Source organism: Salmo salar, unplaced genomic scaffold (assembly GCF_905237065.1).
Source record: "Salmo salar unplaced genomic scaffold, Ssal_v3.1, whole genome shotgun sequence".
NCBI classification, from domain to species: domain Eukaryota; kingdom Metazoa; phylum Chordata; class Actinopteri; order Salmoniformes; family Salmonidae; genus Salmo; species Salmo salar.
In genome coordinates, this window is record NW_025547815.1 from 120,128 (window position 1) to 141,875 (window position 21,748).

Sequence of the window (21,748 nt, forward strand, 5' to 3'; positions counted from 1 at the left end):
CCATATCACCAGGTAACATTCTGAGGATGTTGTCTAGCAGCACCATATCACCAGGTAACATTCTGAAGATGTTGTCTAGCAGCACCATATCACCAGGTAACATTCTGAGTGTGTTGTCTATCACTAACAGCACCATATCACCAGGTAACATTCTGAGTGTGTTGTCTAGCAGCACCATATCACCAGGTAACATTCTGAGGATGTTGTCTAGCAGCACCATATCACCAGGTAACATTCTGAGGATGTTGTCTAGCAGCACCATATCACCAGGTAACATTCTGAGTATGTTGTCTAGCAGCACCATATCACCAGGTAACATTCTGAGGATGTTGTCTAGCAGCACCATATCACCAGGTAACATTCTGAAGATGTTGTCTAGCAGCACCATATCACCAGGTAACATTCTGAGTGTGTTGTCTATCACTAACAGCATCATATCACCAGGTAACATTCTGAGTGTGTTGTCTAGCAGCACCATATCACCAGGTAACATTCTGAGGATGTTGTCTAGCAGCACCATATCATCAGGTAACATTCTGAGTGTGTTGTCTAGCAGCACCATATCACCAGGTAACATTCTGAGTGTGTTGTCTAACAGCACCATATCACCAGGTAACATTCTGAGGATGTTGTCTAGCAGCACCATATCACCAGGTAACATTCTGAGTGTGTTGTCTAACAGCACCATATCACCAGGTAACATTCTGAGGATGTTGTCTAGCAGCACCATATCACCAGGTAACATTCTGAGTGTGTTGTCTAACAGCACCATATCACCAGGTAACATTCTGAGTGTGTTGTCTAACAGCACCATATCACCAGGTAACATTCTGAGGATGTTGTCTAGCAGCACCATATCACCAGGTAACATTCTGAGTGTGTTGTCTAACAGCACCATATCACCAGGTAACATTCTGAGGATGTTGTCTAGCAGCACCATATCACCAGGTAACATTCTGAGTGTGTTGTCTAGCAGCACCATATCACCAGGTAACATTCTGAGGATGTTGTCTAGCAGCACCATATCACCAGGTAACATTCTGAGTGTGTTGTCTAGCAGCACCATATCACCAGGTAACATTCTGAGGATGTTGTCTAGCAGCACCATATCACCAGGTAACATTCTGAGTGTGTTGTCTAGCAGCACCATATCACCAGGTAACATTCTGAGTGTGTTGTCTAGCAGCACCATATCACCAGGTAACATTCTGAGGATGTGTAAATGTACTTGGTAAATAAAGGTGATTCTGAAAAGAACAAGTTTGCTTTTTCTAAACGGAATCTCTATTTTTGATATATATTGAATGTTCTAGAATAGTTCCAGTTTGACTGGGTTTTTTCCGCGTGGCGTCATGGCTTTCTACCACCACAACGGGAAGGAGAAAGAACAGGCTTTTCCCCAACATCCCCATTTAGTTTAAAAGGTCATTATTACTGACCAGTCAAAGGTCAAGACAGAGCAGTGGCATGGATGGATGAATGATGGATAATGGATGAATGAATAAATGCATGATGGATGGATAATGGACGGGTGAATGCGGGATGGATAATGAATGTTAGATGGATGATGGATAATGGACAGGTGAATGCGGGATGGATAATGAATGGATAATGAATGCTAGATGGATGATGGATAATGGACGGGTGAATGCGGGATGGATAATGAATGCTGGATGGATGAATAATGGACGGGTGAATGCTGGATGGATGAATGATGGATAATGGACACCTGAAACCCCACCTCTTTAAGGAATACCTGGGATAGGATAAAGTAATCCTTCTAACCCCCCTTAAAAGATTTAGATGCACTATTGTAAAGTGGTTGTTCCACTGGATATCATAAGGTGAATGCACCAATTTGTAAGTCGCTCTGGATAAGAGCGTCTGCTAAATGACTTAAATGTAAAATGTAATGGACAGGTGAATGCTGGATGGATGGATGATGTGAAGAAGGGAGAGCAGTCTTCCATGAGACAATAATTGGATCATATATTATTAAACAACGCTTACCTCTTAGATTTTAATTTGTCAAATTAAATAGAAATAGGCTCTTGTAACAGGGAACATTTACAAAAGTAGGGACATTTATATATTGTACACAGGGAGCTTCACCAAACAGAATCTCTACGTCATATTTACAAAGTCACGCTCAACATATAAAGAACGGGTAACAGAAAACCCAAACAGAACGTCGAGGGGAACGTGATGAGTTAACCAACAGATGAATAATACGGACATTAAAAATGAGTTCAGTCCACAGCAGGGTTCAAGGCGTCAGATAGAAAAAGGTATGGATAGAGGTAACAGCAAAACGCAAGCTGCTTCACCTTGCCCTCTTCATAGGCAACATTCTTGGGATCTAGGAAATCCTTACAGATCTGTACAAGTGGCAATGGACCTAGGGGTTAGGGGCTAGGGGTTAGGAGCTAGGGGTTAGGGGTTAGGAGGGGTTAAGGACTAGGGGTTAGGAGCTAGGGGTTAGGAGCTAGGGGTTAGGAGCTAGGGGTTAGGAGCTAGGGGTTAGGAGCTAGGGGTTAGGAGCTAGGGGTTAGGAGCTAGGGGTGTGGAGGGGTTAAGGACTAGGGGTTAGGAGCTAGGGATTAGGAGCTAGGGATTAGGCGCTAGGGATTAGGCGCTAGGGATTAGGGGTGTGGAGGGATTAAGGACTAGGGGTTAGGAGCTAGGGATTAGGAGCTAGGGGTGTGGAGGGGTTAAGGACTAGGGATTAGGAGCTAGGGACTAGGAGCTAGGGATTAGGGACTAGGGGTTGACGTGTCGGCAGAGCGAGGCGATCTGTGTGATGCAGCTGGTGACAGCGGGGGGGACAGGCTGGGTGGTCTCTCCTCGCCATGACGCCAGCGCAGCCAGAGCCTCCTTGGGGTTGCTAGGCGACAGGTCGTAGACAGTGTAGACAGCTGCCAGCTGGACCTCCCAGGGAACACCTGGAAATGACATCACAGAGACTCATTGGTTGGCCCATCTGTCCAATACAGACACAGATCTGCCCAGTCTCATCTGAGCAGAATTACTTTTTGTTTTTAAGCAGAAGAGTTAAGGTTTACAGGTACAGACATCCCACCCAGGAACTGAGGTCATCAGGAAACTAGACGTACAGCTCCTTCAGATAGTATTCAGACCCCTGGACTTTTTACACGTTAATGTTACATCCTTAACCTAAAATGGATTCAATTAAATACAAATATCCCCATAATGACAAAGCAAAAATAGGTTTAGACAATTTATTAAAAATAAAACAACAAAATACCTTACGAAAAGTTTGGACACCGACTCGTTCCAGAGTTTCTTTATTTTTTACTATTTTCTATTTTGTAGAATAATAGTAAAGACATCAAAACTATGAAATAACACGTATGGAATAATAAATAAAAAAAAGTGATAAATCAAACATCTTCAAAAGTAGCCACCCTTTGCCTTGACAACTTTGCACAATCTTGGCATTCTCTCAACCAGCTTCACCTGGAATTATTTTCCAACAGTCTTGAAGGAGTTCCCACACACCAATTTGTAAGTCGCTCTGGATAAGAGCGTCTGCTAAATGACGTAAATGTAAATATGATGAGCACTTGTTGGCTGCTTTTCATTCACTCGGCGGTCCAACTCATCCCAAACCATCTCAAATTGGGTTGAGGTCGGGTGATTGTGAGCTCAGGTGCATCCTGTTTCCATTGATCATCCTTGAGATGTTCCTACAACTTGATTGGAGTCCACCTGTTCAATTGATTGGACATGATTTGGAAAGGCACACACCTGTCTATATGAGGTCCCACAGTTGACAGTGCATGTCGGAGCAAAAACCAAGCCATGAGGTCGAATTAAATTGTCCGTAGAGCTCCGAGACAGGATTGTGTCGAGGCACAGATCTGGGGAAGGGTACCAAAACATTTCAGCAGGTCCCCAAGTACACATTGGCCTCCATAATTCTTAAATGGAAGAAGATTGGAACCACCAAGACACTTCCTAGAGCTGGCCCCCTGGCCAAACTGAGCAATCGGGGTAGAAGGGCCTTGGTCAGGGAGGTGACCAAGAACCTGATGGTCACTGACAGAGCTCCTCTGTGGAGATGGGAGAACATTCCAGAAGGACAACCATCTCTGCAGCACTCCACCAATCAGGCCTTTATGGTAGAGTGGCAAGACGGAAGCCACTCCTCAGTAAAAGGCACATGACAGCCCACTTGGAGTTTGCCAAAAGGCACCCAAAGACTCTCACACCATGAGAAACAAGATTCTCTGGTCTGATGAAACCAAGATGAATCCCTTTGGCCTGAAAGCCAAGCGTCACGTCTGGGGGAAACCTGGCACCATCCCTACGGTGAAGCATGGTGGTGGCAGCATCATGCTGTGGGGATGTTTTTCCAGCGGCAGTGACTCAGAGACTAGTCAGGATCGAGGTTCACCTTCCAACAGGACAATGACCCTAAGCACACAGCCAAGACAATGCAGGAGTGGCTTCGGAGACAAGTCTCTGAATGTCCTTGAGTGGCCCTGCCAGAGTCTGGACTTGAACCCGAAATAACATCTTTGGAGAAACCTGAAAATAGCTGTGCAGCGACGCTCCCCATCCAACCTGACAGATCTTGAGAGGATCTGCAGAGAAGAATGGGAGAAACTCCCCAAATACATGTTAGCTAGTTAACATTGACCCTAGTCTGTTAGCTTTAGCTACCTGCAGATTCATACCACAGCTATGAACCTAGTTTGTTAGCTTTAGCTACCTGTAGATTAATACTACAGCTCTGACAATGTTTGTATTGGTAGTAGTACGAGTTGGGATTATGCCCGATCATAGTTTACATGTCTAAACAAAATTGTTCCTCAAATGTACTGTATGATAAACCATTTTCTAGCTCGGAGTCTCTCCTTTCATCCAATGTGAAAAAAAAAAAAATAAATACTATTTCAAATGTTTCTACATAAGACCGAATCGAGGCGATTGGTCACAGCCTATACTCAGCCAGGGGGCAGACCAATCATAAACCATTTTAAGACTGGGCGAAATACTAGTGGCAGGAAATATAATTTAAGGTTTGGTACGGAGAGTCCTCCTACTTCTTTCCCTCTTTTTTAAGCGGATTAATTTTTATCTGGGATCGTTTACCTTGTCGAATATACATTTAGAAACCACACTATGAATGTCATTCTAAATAGCCAGAAGGGAGAGACAAGGGAAGCATTAAACTACACACATTCAGCCCTGGGCAGTATATTCATCCTGACAAGGGAAGCATTAAACTACACACATTCAGCCCTGGGCAGTATATTCATCCTGACAAGGGAAGCATTAAACTACACACATTCAGCCCTGGGCAGTATATTCACCCTGACAAGGGAAGCATTAAACTACACACATTCAGCCCTGGGCAGTATATTCATCCCGACAAGGGAAGCATTAAACTACACACATTCAGCCCTGGGCAGTATATTCACCCTGACAAGGGAAGCATTAAACTACACACATTCAGCCCTGGGCAGTATATTCATCCCGACAAGGGAAGCATTAAACTACACACATTCAGCCCTGGGCAGTATATTCATCCCGACAAGGGAAGCTTTAAACTACACACATTCAGCCCTGAGCAGTATATTCACCCTGACAAGGGAAGCATTAAACTACACACATTCAGCCCTGGGCAGTATATTCATCCTGACAATAGATATTATTTTTTATTTATTTATCTGTTATTTTACCAGGTAAGTTGACTGAGAACATGTTCTCATTTACAGCAACGACCTGGGGAATAGTTACAGGGGAGAGGAGGAGGGGGGATGAATGAGCCAATTGGAAGCTGGGGATGATTAGGTGACCGTGATGGTCTGAGGGACAGATTGGGAATTTAGCCAGGACACCAGGGGTTAACACCCCTACTCTTACGATAAGCACCATGGGATCTTTAATGACCTCAGAGCATCAGGAGACCCGTTTAACATCCCATCCGAAAGACGGCACCCTACACAGGGCAATGTCCCCAATCACTGCCCTGGGGCGTTGGGATATTGTTTAGACCAGAGGAAAGAGCACCTCCTACTGGCCCCTCCAACACCACTTCCAGCAGCATCTGGTCTCCCATCCAGGGACTGACCAGGACCAACCCTGCTTAGCTTCAGAAGCAAGTCAGCAGTGGGATTCAGGGTGGTAACGCTGCTGGTTAAAGCAACTAGGATGTTAACCCACCGGAGTAGAATGACTGATGAAATACAGACGAACCATTTCAGAAGCTTTACAGTAGATTACCTTCTGACCGGCCGTGTCTGGCGAAGGTGTTGATGACCCTGGAGATGTTCTTCACAGACCAGCCACATCCCTCCTTAATTCCCAGCTGCCCGAGGCGCCCTGACGAGGTGGTTCTCATGGTTACACTTCAATGGTCAGTACAAATATATATATATATATATATATATATATATATATATAAAAAGTGTTTCATGAAACAATTATACACAAACAAACACCACCCACCTATGAGTCTGAGGATCGCAGCCACAGTAACATCCTGGATGGGAGTCTGTCTCGATCTGGGCTGAGTCACCCAGGAGTTCATCACCGGCCACAGCTCTTTACTTTAAAAACAGGACAACAAAGAACTAAACACCTGAGGCCATGATGGTTAATACACTCCAACATACTGTATCTACTGTCTTCAGTCTGTCATGTTGTCTCCATGTCCACTGCAGTGTGCTAGCCTATGCTAATCGCTAGCCTATGCTAATCGCTAGCCCACGCTAATCGCCAGCCCACGCTAATCGCCAGCCCAGGCTAATCGCCAGCCCAGGCTAATCGCCAGCCCAGGCTAATCGCCAGCCCAGGCTAATCGCCAGCCCAGGCTAATCGCCAGCCCACGCTAATCGCTAGCCCACGAATCGAGTATGAGCCTATGCTAATCGCCAGCCTATGCTAATCGCTAGCCTATGCTAATCGCTAGCCATGTTAAAAGATGTACTATGCAGAAATCTCTCCGCCATTTTCTGGTTGCTCAAATTCTAAGTTTGCCTGTTTATGTGACTAAAACAGCAGTGTAGAGAATCATTGTACCATGTAAATCCCTGTATCTTTTCTATAACCATATTTTCCGTAACTGTTTACAGCTGGTGTACAAAACCGAAAGTAAAAAGACACAAAAAAAGGAAACTTAAGACCGGAAGCATAGAAATAGTGACATAGAACAGATCTACCTCTTCTTAGACTGGCTTTCAATGAGAATGACAGATCTATAACTCACATTTTTATGTGAATTTGGTGAGGTCACCTAAAAAGTGACATCTGCAGTCTAAGTCAAATGGGGCTAACTGGCTGAGTTGGCTACATAAATTATCTAACCATCTTCAACGCTTAACAAAATCATTTTTAGGTCGTCCCCCCCCCCAACACGCTATCTAGCTAGATGAATATTTAGCTGGATGGTCATAATGACATTAAAGAGTTTGCTAAATGTATGCATTTGGTTTTGTCTTCATTGTTTTGTTTCGCGGTGAATTTCAGTCCAGCTGTGGCAGTCAACACCAACCAACAGCAGACCTGCTTTGTACCTCAGTAGGTTGTCATGGGTCCACTTCCAGTGTGTATGAGAGCAGAGCAGCTCCAGGGTGAAGACGCGTTGCCAGGCAACAGGGTTCAGGTCCTCTCCATGTCGCGGGTGTTTCTGGAAGGTCATCTCGGCGGCGTCTCCTGACCGACGTCAACGTGCTGGACACCAACTGATCCACGTCACTAGGAGGACTCTGGGGGACGCAGACGTGACACGAAGTCAAAACTGATGTTACGCCAAGCTTCACAATACACATAACAGGAAAATGGACAGGCCTTCTCAGTGACAGAATACGGACAACTCTTCCCCTCTTGTTAATCGATAAAAAAAAAAAAAGGTGGAGACCAATAGACAAGCGTAGATCCCCGTAACCGCAGACCAAGATTATAAAAGATACCGTACCTTCTCCCATCCCAGGTAAGCAGTCAGGCAGTGGAGCACCTCTCCTTGAGCTTTGACCTTGGTGACCGTGTGGATGGCCTGGCACACTACAGTCCTGCAGGATACCACGTTGGGCCACGTGGTCACCATGAACAGAACCAGCTTGGCTGACTCAGGGAAATCTGTGGGGGGGAGAACACGAACAGAAACAAAGTTACCTTCTCTAAGGATGTGCTGTAGGCCAGGATGTGTTTTAACCCCATCATAGCACTGAGACTGCACTTGTGAAGGTGGGATGACCTTTTAATGACGTCAGACCGAGGCTCTGCATGTGTCCTGTGCTCTAGATCTTAGTGCCGCTTTTGATACCATCGATCACCACATTCTTTTGGAGAGATTGGAAACCCAAATTGGTCTACACGGACAAGTTCTGGCCTGGTTTAGATCTTATCTGTCGGAAAGATATCAGTTTGTCTCTGTGAATGGTTTATCCTATCAAATCAATTGTAAATTTCGGTGTTCCTCGAGTTCCGTTTTGCCACTCTTGTTTTCACTATATATTTTACCTCTTTGGGGATGTCATTCGAAAACATAATGTTAAATTTCACTGCTATACAGACGACACACAGCTGTACATTTCAATGAAACATAGGTAAAGCCCCAAAATCTGCCCCCCGCTAGAAGCACTGTGTTTCGGACATAAAGCAAGTGGATCGCTGCAAACTTTCCTACTTTTGCTCGGGACAAAACAGAGATGCTTGTTCTAGGTCCCGATGACAAAAAGAGAATCTTCTGTTGAATCACAACTAATTAATCTGGGTGGTTTGTACAGTGGGTCTCAAATAAAACTGTGAAGGACATACGGCGTTACTCTGGACCCTGATCTCTCTTTTTAAAGAACATATCAAGACTGTTTCAAGGACATTTTTTCCATCCTTAACGGTGCAAAAATCAGAAATTTTCTGTCCAAAAATGGCGCAGAAAATTAATCCATAGCTTTTGTTACTTCTATGCTGGACTACTGCAATGCTCTACTTTTCCGGCTACCGGATAAGCATAAATAAACCTCAGTTAGTGCTAATATTTGACTGCTAGAATCCTGACTAGAACCAAAAGATTAAATCGCATATTACTCCAGTGTTAGCCTCCCTACACTGGCTTCCTGTTCAAAACAGGGGCTGATTTCAAGGTTTTACTGCTAACCTACAAAGCATTACATGGGCTTGCTCCTACTATCTTTCCGATTTGGTCCTGCCGTACACTTTTACCTACACGTGCGCTCACGGTCACAAAGGCATGAGCCTCCTAATTGGCCCTAGAATTTCTAAACAAGCGGCTGGCTGGGTAGGGCTTTCTCCTTGGGGCTCTATTTTTATGGAATGGTCTGCCCTACCAATGTGAGAGGCGGATAACTCAGTCTCAACCTTTAAGTCTTTACTGAAGGCTTATCTCTTCAATGTAGGTCCTATGATTAAGTATGTAGTCTGGCCCAGGGTGTGAAGGTGAGCTGAAAGGCTGGAGAGCGAGCAGCCCTTACGCTCTCTGCCTTGCCGGTTGCATCTGTTCATCATTGCCTCTAACCACAGGGCTGGTCACTGGCCTACTGGTGTTCTTCTGTGCATGCCGACCATGGGAGTGCGATCACTTGAGTGGTTGAGTCATACTGATGGACCCTTCAGTTTCTGTTGTGCCCTTAGGGTTGTGCCAGAGGTGTGGCTATTTGCCTTTCTAAGGACGGTAAGTTGTGTGTTGGAGAATCCTCTGGGTGTGGGGATTGTGCTACATTTGGCTTAAGCTGAGGTGGGGATTATATCCTGCCTTTGGCGCTGCCAGGGGTATTCGTCGGATGAGGCCTGATGTCTTCCTAATCCCTCCTGTCTCAGCCTCGAGTATTTATGCTGCAGTGGATTGTAATGTTCGGGGGATGTCAGTCTGTTACATCCTGGGGAATATTTCTCTTGTCTTTATTCGGTGTCTGTGTGTATTTAAGTATGCTCTCTCTAATTCTCTCTTTCTCTCTTTCTGTCTTTCTCTCGGAGGACCTGAGCCCTAGGACCCTTGCCTCTGGACTACAGGAATTATGACTCCTTGCTGTCCCCAGTCCACCTGGCCGTGCTGCTGCTCCGGTTTAACTATTCTGCCTGCGGCTTGGAACCCTGACCTATTACGGAGTGCTTTGCTTGCACCTAACCACCTTCTACTATGATTATTATTATTTGACCCTGGTCATTTATGAACATTTTATTTGGCCATGTTCTGGTATTCATTATCACAACAGCCGGAAGAGGACCTGTGCCACCCCCATAAGTTCACCCTCTAGGCTTGGTTTTTAGCTTAGGGAGTTTTGCCTAGGAGTTTCTTGGCATGTTTCTTTTTCGGCTGGGTTTCTGTGCAGCACTTTTGAGAATATCAGCTGATGTCGCGAAGGGCTTATAAAAATAAATTTGATTTGAGATTTTGAAATTTGATGTGTTACCTTCTCTAAGGACGCTGTAGGCCAGGATGTGTTACCTTCTCTAAGGACGCTGTAGGCCAGGATGTGCTACCTTCTCTAAGGACGCTGTAGGCCAGGATATGTTACCTTCTCTAAGGATGCTGTAGGCCAGGATATGTGCTCTGTCCCAGTCCCTCCTCTGTCGGCACAGAGCAGTGTAGACTCTGACCAGAGCCTGGAGGTGAGACCCAGGCAGCTCAGTCCTCTCAGTCTTCAGCTTAGTCAGCATCACCGACATCAGATCATCTGCCAGAGGCTGACAAGTCACAGGAAAACCATGTACCAAGGATTCACAGGAGAGCCATGTACCAAGGATTCACAGGACAGCCGTGTACCAAGGATTCACAGGACAGCCGTGTACCAAGGATTCACAGGACAGCCGTGTACCAAGGATTCACAGGACAACCGTGTACCAAGGATTCACAGGACAACCGTGTACCAAGGATTCACAGGACAACCATGTAAGAGGCGTTCACGTCTACAAATTAAAGGGATACTTTAGGATCTCTGCTAGCAGATACCATAGACTTCTAGTCATTGTGCTAACGCTAGTTAGCAATTGTGCTAGAGCTAGTTAGCAACTACGTTCAAACTGCACGGAGACATAAAAATGGTTCATCCGACTCTGGGGAAGTAGATAAAAGGGTCTCGTTGCCAAAATCCAGAAGCATGCCTTTAAAAGATACTAAGGCAAATATGCTACGTAGACTACTAGGCAAAGCTGTACGTGACTAACCTGATTCTACGTAGACTACTAGGCAAAGCTGTACGTGACTAACCTGATTCTACGTAGACTACTAGGCAAAGCTGTACGTGACTAACCTGATTCTACGTAGACTACTAGGCAAAGCTGTACGTGACTAACCTGATTCTACGTAGACTACTAGGCAAAGCTGTACGTGACTAACCTGATTCCACGTAGACTACTAGGCAAAGCTGTACGTGACTAACCTGATTCTACGTAGACTACTAGGCAAAGCTGTACGTGACTAACCTGATTCTACGTAGACTACTAGGCAAAGCTGTACGTGACTAACCTGATTCTACGTAGACTACTAGGCAAAGCTGTACGTGACTAACCTGATTCTACGTAGACTACTAGGCAAAAGCTGTACGTGACTAACCTGATTCTACGTAGACTACTAGGCAGAGCTGTACGTCACTAACCTGATTCTACGTGAGACTACTAGGCAAAAGCTGTACGTGACTAACCTGATTCTCACGTGACTACTAGGCAAAGCTGTACTGAGTTCACTAGACACAGGCAAAGCTGTCGACTAACCTGATTCTACGCAGACTACTAGGCAAAAGCTGTAACGTGACTAACCTGATTCTCACGTAGACTACTAGGCAAAGCTGTACGTGACTAACCTGATTCTCGAGACTCTAGGCAAAGCTGTACGTGACTAACCTGATTCTACGTAGACTACTAGGCAAAGCTGTACGTGACTAACCTGATTCTACGTAGACTACTAGGCAAAGCTGTACGTGACTAACCTGATTCTACGTAGACTACTAGGCAAAGCTGTACGTGACTAACCTGATTCTACGTAGACTACTAGGCAGAGCTGTACGTCACTAACCTGATTGTTTGAGAACTCAGAGAGGACCTCCTTCTCCTCATCCCGTAACACAGGCTTCCTAGACAGATTCCCAACAAACAGGTGACTCTTGATGACAGGCAACAGGTCAAAACACTGGGCTTCTATCTTCTCTAAGGCCTGGGATATGGAGGCGTCGGCTGCTGGTTTCCCAACCAGTTTCTCCTTCTCTGTAGGCTGTGAAGAACTCCCATGTTGAGGTGTCCTGAGTAGTGGGTCGGGACTGGCTGATGTCGTGGAGGATATCCCCTTAGCAGCAGGGCCGGCCGTCGCCCCAGCAGGGCCGGCCGTCGCCCCAGCAGGGCCGGGGGAGCAGTTATCCAGCCTCAGCCTTTTGGCACTCTTTGGTAGAAGCATGTTGACTCCACTTCGCTTCCCTCTTTGTTCTGTTTTGGTGAAAGCCGTGGACGAGGAGTTGATGGTTTTGAAGCCAGATACCTGACTGACTGAGCTGGAGGGTGTAGTCCCCGTCTCAGCAGCAGACATACAGATGTTTCCTCGGAGGATACCGAGAGTCCAGGCACGGGCAGACAGTTCTGGATACATGCTGTCTAGAATCCTCATGGAGTTCTCCTGGGCGGGACTAGTGGAGGAAGAGGAAGGGCTGAAGGCAGGAAGTCTCCCTGGAACAGGAAGGGCGTGTTTAGGAGTGGCTGAACCAAACTGTAGTGGCGAGGAAGGAGCGGTTCGAGACGGGGAGCTCAACATCTGACCATCAGGTGCTGTTTGGGACCCCAGAGGGGAAACAGGTCTTTCCATTGGTGAGGGAAAGGACAGTTTACCAATCACCTGTCTTGGATTAGCAGGTTTTACCGGTCTCGGAGGAGTTACAGTGAGAGGCATCAGAAGAGGAGGTAGTGGAGGACCCATTTCAAAGCGAACCTTCCCAATAGGAATTTTCCCTGTAGGTTCTGGGAAGTGGCCCACAGGCAAGGCTGCTGGCCTGATCCCTTCCCTCATGTCAGGGCTGAGTCTTTCAATAATAACTTTACATGAAAGGGTGGCCGTTTGCTGGCCGTCCCTGGGGGCCGCGCCGTCTTTCCCTGAGCTCGTTTGGACTGCGTTTGATCTAACAAGACTCTTCCTGACACGCCCACTTCTAATACTGATCATCTCAGTCTGGGCATTTCCACGTAGTTTCTCAGACCCTTCATCCGTCAGCTGGGACTCCGACCTCGACTCAGAGATGCAGTCGGTGGTTGTAGGATGCTTACGGTCAGCTTTCATATCCTGGTGTTGAAGAACATGGACCGGGCGATCACAATCTTTCAGCATCCCGTTGTTCAAAAGCTCCTCACTCTTTAACTCTGCAGGAGACGGTGGACTCCTAACATCTGACCCCGGGTCTTCAGCATCTTTCTTTCCATTCATCCTCTTCGGTTGTGTACCAGATCTCAGGAGCTTCACGTTCACCACAGGGGAAAGACATATGGGACTATGTAACCTCTTGCATAGTGTATGGTTTGTGCTACTCTGAGCATTGGGTTTTGTTGCCTGGATGTCTTCATGGACTTCAGATGTTGTAGTACACATCTCTACATTCTTTACAGAGCTCATTAAACTGGCAGGAGAGATGTGGACACCAGATTTTGGCAGAGGTGCCAGAGACTTCCGTTTAAATGATGATGATGATTCCTCTGCCCCAGATGAATGGACCGTGATGACTTTTGATACCATACCTACATCTGTCAGTCCTTCTGTCTGACGACTGGGGAGACCAGTCCTTCTGTCGGACGACTGGGGAGACCAGTCCTTCTGTCGGACGACTGGGGAGACCAGTCCTTCTGTCGGACGACTGGGGAGACCAGTCCTTCTGTCGGACGACTGGGGAGACCAGTCCTTCTGTCGGACGACTGGGGAGACCAGTCCTTCTGTCGGACGACTGGGGAGACCAGTACATCACGAACCGGTTTCCAAGAGAAACCCCCTTCTTGGTCTTTATCCGATTCCTGGCCTGTAAACAACTCGTGTTGTTTACGGAGACCTGCTCGAGGAGCTGCTTTCGGATCAGTTGTGTTACATTGAGTTTTAGGAGCCCATTCACTCAGTTGGTCCGGACCAGTCAGCGTCTCAGCAGAACATTCTACCAGAGAACTGGGTTCCAGCTGTTTAGTGGTGGGAGTTTGAGACACGCTGGCCTCTCCCGTATGATCTTTAATTCCTTCTACTTCGTCCGAGTCCCCATGGTCGATGCTCTGACCCTCCAAGACACATCCTTTATAACATGGGTTAGTCTCAACATCCATTGCTGTCATGTCTGGTGAGGAGTCCTGCACTTGTTCTCCTTGTGTCTGGGTGAGTGAGGTCCGAACGGTGCCGGTACGGACAGAGGTGTTGCCCGGAGGATCCGCTGAGCTTGGGAGACACTCTGTGGCTTTGGTAAAGGACGGTAGATCAATAGAGGAGGTTTGAGTCTCTCCTGATGGGGATTGGATGGTTTTAGCAGCTGGTTCTACCTGCATGTCTTCCTGTTCACAGACAGACACACTGTTCCTCTCTTTCTCTCCTGACGTCCCCGTGGACAGATCAGGGCTTTCTCTCAGAGTATAATTAGTGTTGTCTGAGACGGGGCTTTCTCTCAGAGTATAATTAGTGTTGTCTGAGACGGGGCTTTCTCTCAGAGTATAATTAGTGTTGTCTGATGGTAGTTCCACTGAGGAGTCTGCAGGTTGTTGTCCTGCCAACACAAGAGCCATCTGATTGGCTGGTCCAGGTTGCTGTCCTGCTGTCTGATTGGCTGGTCCTGTAGTGTAGACAGAGTGGTTTCTGTTCTCTAGAGGAGATCTGGTCTCTCCTGACTCCAAGACATCATCCAACCTCTCCTGAGCTGAGGAGCAGGCTAAGGGGGAGAGGACAGGAGGCAGCGGCTTGAACCAGTCCAGGATCTCCTCAACTGATCTACTATGTTTATGGCCTGGCGGGTCACCGTTCCTGCTGGGTCCGTGGCCTGGCGGGTCAATGTTCCTGCTGGGTCCGTGGCCTGGCGGGTCACCGTTGCTGCTGGGTCCGTGGCCTGGCGGGTCACCGTTCCTGCTGGGTCCGTGGCCTGCGGGTCAGTTCCTGCTGGCCGGGCCGGCGGGTCACCGTTCCTGCTGGGTCCGTGGCCTGGCGGGTCACCGTTCCTGCTGGGTCCGTGGCCTGGCGGGTCACCGTTCCTGCTGGGTCCGTGGCCTGGCGGGTCACCGTTCCTGCTGGGTCCGTGGCCTGGCGGGTCACCGTTCCTGCTGGGTCCGTGGCCTGGCGGGTCACTGTTCGTGCTGGGTCCGTGGCCTGGCGGGTCACCGTTCCTGCTGGGTCCGGCGGTCATGCTGGGTCCGGGGCCTGGCGGGTCACCGTCAGGTCTGTGGGGTTCAACTATGCTGCTGTCCTGTAGGTGCTCCTTTAACTGCTGTTTTCTCCTGGCTGTGAGAGAGAGAGACACAGAGAGAGACAGAGAGAGAGAGAGACAGAGAGAGAGACAGAGAGCGAGACAGAGACAGAGAGAGCGACAGAGACAGAGAGAGCGACAGAGACAGAGAGCGCGACAGAGACAGAGAGAGCGACGAGAGAGAGAGAGAGAGAGAGACAGAGAGAGAGAGCGACAGAGAGAGAGAGCGAGAGACAGAGAGAGAGAGAGAGACAGAGAGAGAGAGCGAGACAGAGAGAGAGAGACGAGACAGAGAGAGAGACAGAGAGAGAGAGACAGACAGAGAGAGAGAGACAGAGAGAGAGAGACAGACAGAGAGACAGAGAGAGATATAATGATGTTCTGGTCTGTTGTAACAAGGGGAGGTCCATTAAATCATATGACATCATCACAATGCGTCCTGAATACATACCAGGGAGGTGTGATGAGGGAGGAGCTACACACACCCACAGATCCTCCAGCAGCCTCTGGACCTTCTCTGTAAAACACACCACCGTATCAACACCGTGACGACTTAGGCACTACACCCCACCGTATCAACACCGTGACGACTAGGTACTACACCCCACCGTATCAACACCGTGACGACTGTAGGTACTACACCCCACCGTATCAACACCGTGACGACTGTAGGTACTACACCCCACCGTATCAACACCGTGACGACTAGGTACTACACCCCGCCGTATCAACACCGTGACGACTAGGTACTACACCCCGCCGTATCAACACCGTGACGACTGTAGGTACTACACCCCACAGTATCAACACCGTGACGACTGTAGGTACTACACCCCACCGTATCAACACCGTGACGACTGTAGGTACTACACCCCACCGTATCAACACCGTGACGACTGTAGGTACTACACCCCACCGTATCAACACCGTGACGACTGTAGGTACTACACCCCGCCGTATCAACACCGTGACGACTAGGTACTACACCCCACCGTATCAACACCGTGACGACTGTAGGTACTACACCCCACCGTATCAACACCGTGACGACTGTAGGTACTACACCCCACCGTATCAACACCGTGACGACTGTAGGTACTACACCCCACCGTATCAACACCGTGACGACTGTAGGTACTACACCCCACCGTATCAACACCGTGACGACTGTAGGTACTACACCCCACCGTATCAACACCGTGACGACTAGGTACTACACCCCACCGTATCAACACCGTGACGACTGTAGGTACTACACCCCACCGTATCAACACCGTGACGACTGTAGGTACTACACCCCACCGTATCAACACCGTGACGACTGTAGGTACTACACCCCACCGTATCAACACCGTGACGACTGTAGGTACTACACCCCACCGTATCAACACCGTGACGACTGTAGGTACTACACCCCACCGTATCAACACCGTGACGACTGTAGGTACTACACCCCACCGTATCAACACCGTGACGACTGTAGGCACTACACCCCACCGTATCAACACCGTGACGACTAGGTACTACACCCCACCGTATCAACACCGTGACGACTGTAGGCACTACATTTAACCAGGAATGTCAGTTAAGAACTAATTCTTATTTACAATGACGGCCTACCGGGGAACAGTGGGTTAACTGCCTTGTTCAGGGGGCAGAACGACAGATTTGTACCTTGTCAGCCTAGGGATTCAATTTAGCAACCTTTGGGTTACTGGCCCAACGATGTAAACACTAGGCGACCTGCCGCCACAAAGGTACTAGTGTGGGGTATTATTAACCTGTTATGGATAGGGGGCAGTATTTTCACGGCCGGATAAAAAACGTACCCGATTTAATCTGATTATTACTCCTGCCCAGAAACTAGAATATGCATATAATTATTAGCTTTGGATAGAAAACACTCCAAAGTTTCTAAAACTGTTTGAATGGTGTCTGTGAGTATAACAGAACTCATATGGCAGGCCAAAACCTGAGAAGATTCCATACAGGAAGTGCCCTGTCTGACCATTTCTTGGCCTTCTTGATCATCTCTATCCAATACAAGGGATCTCTGCTGTTACATGACACTTCCTACGGCTCCCATAGGCTCTCAGAAGGCGGCAAAAAGCTGAATCGTGGCTTTGCAGGCCCTGGCTGAAAAACATTCGCGCGTTTGGATAGTGGTCGGTCAGAGTACTATGAGACTGAGGCGCGTGCACCGAGACGACCCCATGTTTTTATTCTTTCGTCTTTGAACGTAAACAACGACTCCCGGTCGGAATATTATCGCTTTTTACGAGAAAAATAGCATAAAAATGTATTTTAAACAGCGGTTGACATGCTTCGAAGTACGGTAATGGAATATTTTGACATTTTTTGTCACGAAACGCGTCGGGCGCGTAACCCTTCATCACCCTTGGATAGTGTCTTGAACGCACGAACAAAACGCCACTATTTGGATATACCTATGGATTATTTTGAACCAAACCAACATTTGTTATTGAAGTAGAAGTCCTGGGAGTGCATTCTGACGAAGAACAGCAAAGGTAATCAAACTTTTCTAATAGTAAATCGGAGTTTGGTGAGGGTCAAACTTGGTGGGGGTCAAAATAGCTAGCCATGATGGCCGGGCTATCTACTCAGAATATTGCAAAATGTGCTTTCACCGAAAAGCTATCTTAAAATCGGACATAGCGAAGTGCATAAAGGAGTTCTGTATCTATAATTCTTAAAATAATTGTTATGTTTTTTGTTAACGTTTATCGTGAGTAATTTAGTAAATTCACCGGAAGTGTTCGGTGGGAATGCTAGTTCTGAACGTCACATGCTAATGTAAAAAGCTGGTTTTTGATATAAATATGAACTTGATTGAACAAAACATGCATGTATTGTATAACATAATGTCCTAGGGTTGTCATCTGATGAAGATCATCAAAGGTTAGTGCTGCATTTAGCTGTGGTTTTGTTTTTTGTGACATTATATGCTAGCTTGAAAAATGGGTGTCTGATTATTTCTGGCTGGGTACTCTGCTGACATAATCTAATGTTTTGCTTTCGCTGTAAAGCCTTTTTGAAATCGGACAGTGTGGTTAGATAAAGGAGAGTCTTGTCTTTAAAATGGTGTAAAATAGTAATATGTTTGAAAAATGGAAGTTTTTGTATTTTTGAGGAATTTGTAATTCGCGCCACGCCTATCATTGGATATTGGAGCAGGTGTTCCGCTAGCGGCACATCTAGATGTATTAACTTGGGTTATAGTGCAGTAAAAACATACCTCTATCCACCTTTGTTTCTTCAGGTGCCGTTGCTTGAGTTGATGTGCTCTTTAATACTAAACAAAGACATGATTGGACTTAATTAACAAACGCTGTGATATTACTACTGCTACTACTATTATTACTACTACTATTAATACCACCACTACTACTACTACTACTACTACTACTGCTACTATTAATACCGCTACTATTACTGCTACTGCTGCTGCTACTACTATTATTACTACTGCTACTACTACTACTAATACCGCTACTGTTACTGCTACTACTGCTACTACTACTGCTACTGCTACTATTAATACCGCTACTATTACTACTACTGCTACTGCTGCTGCTACTATTATTACTACTGCTACTACTACTACTATTAATACCGCTACTGTTACTACCACCACTACTACCACTGCTGCTGCTACTGCTACTACTGCTGCTACTGCTGCTGCTACTACTGTTGCTACTGCTACTACTGTTGCTACTACTACTACTGCAACTACTACTACTGCAACTACTGCTACTACCGCTGCTACTACTACTGTTGCCACCACTGCTACCGCTGCTGCTGCTACTACTGCTGCTACTGCTGCTGCTACTGCTGCTGCTGCTACCACCGCTGCTACTGCTGCTACTGCTACTGCTACTGCTGCTGCTGCTGCTGCTGCTACTGCTGCTACTGCTGCTACTGCTGCTACGTTGCTACTACTGCTACTGTTGCTACTACTGCTACTGTTGCTACTACCGCTACTGCTGCTGCTACTGCTACTACTGCTGCTACTGCTACTACTGCTGCTGCTACTGCTACTGCTGCTACTGCTACTGCTGCTGCTGCTACTACTGCTGCTACTGCTACTACCGCTGCTACTACTACTGCTACTGCTGCTACTACTCTGCTACTGCTACTGCTGCTACTACTGCTACTGTTGCTGCTGCTGCCACTGCTGCTACTGCTGCTACTACTGCTACTGCTGCTACTACTGCTACTGCTGCTACTGTTGCCACTGCTGCTACTGCTGACTACTACTGCTACTGCTACTACTGCCGCTACTGTTGCTACTGCTGCCGCTACTACTGCTACTGCTGCTGCTGCTACTGCTACTGCTGCTGCTGCTGCTACTGCTACTGTTGCTACTGCTGCCACCGCTACTGCTGCTACTGCTGCTACCGCTGCTAGCTGCTGCTGCTGCTGCAACAGCTGCTACCGCTGCCACTGCACGCTACCGCTACCCTGCGCTAGCAACTGCTGCCGCCGCTGCTACCGCACCGCTGCTGCTGCTGCCAACAGCAGCAGCAGCTGCTACCAGCAACTGCTGCTACCACTGCTACTGCTGCTGCTACCGCTGCTGCTGCTGCCCCGCCGCTGCCACCGCTGCTGCTACCGCTGCTGCTAGCTGCTACCGCTGCTGCTACTACTGCTGCTGCCACTGCTGCAACCGCTGCTGCTGCTACTGCTACTGCTGCTACTACTGCTGCTACTACTGCTGCTGCTACTGCTACTACTACTACTGCTGCTACTGCTACTACTGCTGCTACTGCTGCTACTAACAGCAGAGTTACCTTTATTCTTCTCCGTCTCCAGTTTCTGTAGTCGTTCCTGGAATAGAAAGAGGGTCCAATCAGACTGTTTCAAAACACTTTACAGTTAATACTACAGCCAATCAGACAGTCTCAAACACTCTACAACAGCGGTCACCAACCTTTTCTGAGTCAAGATCACCGAGTCAAAATGCAACAAGACTTAAGAAAAACGTAACCAATTAAAAACAGTTCTGTAGCAATGAGGTTTGAGCAGTCGGCTATAGGCCCAATACATTATCACTGCATATTGGCTATGCTCAGTAGGCCCAATACATTATCACTGCATATTGGCTGTAGGCCCAATACATTATCACTGCATATTGGCTATGCTCAGTAGGCCCAATACATTATCACTGCATATTGGCTATGCTCAGTAGGCCCAATACATTATCACTGCATATTGGCTATGCTCAGTAGTCCCAATACATTATCACTGCATATTGGCTATGCTCAGTAGGCCCAATACATTATCACTGCATATTGGCTAAGCTCAGTAGTCCCAATACATTATCACTGCATATTGGCTATGCTCAGTAGGACCAATACATTATCACTGCATATTGGCTATGCTCAGTAGGCCCAATACATTATCACTGCATATTGGCTATGCTCAGTAGTCCCAATACATTATCACTGCATATTGGCTATGCTCAGTAGGCCCAATACATTATCACTGCATAATGGCTATGCTCAGTAGGCCCAATACATTATCACTGCATATTGGCTATGCTCAGTAGTCCCAATACATTATCACTGCATATTGGCTATGCTCTGTAGGCCCAATACATTATCACTGCATTAATGGCTATGCTCAGTTCTTTAGGCCCAATAACATTATCACTGCATATTGGCTATGCTCAGTAGGGCCAATACATTATCACTGCATATTGGCTATGCTCAGGTAGGTCCAGATACATTATCACTGCATATTGGCTATGCTCAGTAGGCCCAATACATTATCACTGCATATTGGCTATGCTCAGTAGGCCCAATACATTATCACTGCATATTGGCTATGCTCAGTAGGCCCAATACATTATCACTGCATATTGGCTATGCTCAGAGGTAGGCCCAATACATTATCACTGCATATTGGCTATGCTCCAGTAGGCCCAATACATTATCACTGCATATTGGCTATGCTCAGTAGGCCCAATACATTATCACTGCATATTGGCTATGCTCAGTAGGCCCAATACATTATCACTGCATATTGGCTATGCTCGTGGCTAGGCCCAATACATTATCACTGCATATTGACTATGCTCAGTAGGCAGCCCCAATACATTATCACTGCATATTGGCTATGCTCAGTAGGCCCAATACATTATCACTGCATATTGGCTATGCTCAGTAGGCTGTAGGTCCAATACATTATCACTGCATATTGGCGTTATGCTCAGTGGCCCAATACATTATCACTGCATATTGGCTATGCTCAGTAGGCTTGGTCAATACATTATCACTGCATATTGGCTATGCTCAGTAGGCCCAATACATTATCACTGCATATTGGCTATGCTCAGTAGG

The 21,748-nt window shown here is 47.1% G+C and overlaps 1 protein-coding gene and 1 long non-coding RNA gene across 2 annotated transcripts; both read right to left on the bottom strand.

The window, feature by feature from the left end:
• Positions 1-1,992: 1,992 nt before the first annotated feature.
• LOC123732451 (uncharacterized) lies at positions 1,993-15,326 on the bottom strand. The gene is given in 10 exon segments (XM_045711593.1): positions 1,993-2,942; positions 6,253-6,351; positions 6,478-6,578; positions 7,545-7,672; positions 7,674-7,736; positions 7,946-8,106; positions 10,506-10,674; positions 12,002-13,890; positions 14,079-14,841; positions 14,946-15,326. Coding segments are annotated over 10 exon segments (3,936 nt in total). The 3' UTR covers positions 1,993-2,760.
• On the bottom strand, positions 15,326-20,301 carry LOC123732450 (uncharacterized). The gene is made up of 4 exons (XR_006763157.1): positions 20,198-20,301; positions 18,643-18,699; positions 15,838-15,903; positions 15,326-15,421 (listed from the first exon to the last, which is right to left on the bottom strand). It is a non-coding gene; the product is annotated as an uncharacterized lncRNA (long non-coding RNA).
• Positions 20,302-21,748: the final 1,447 nt, after the last annotated feature.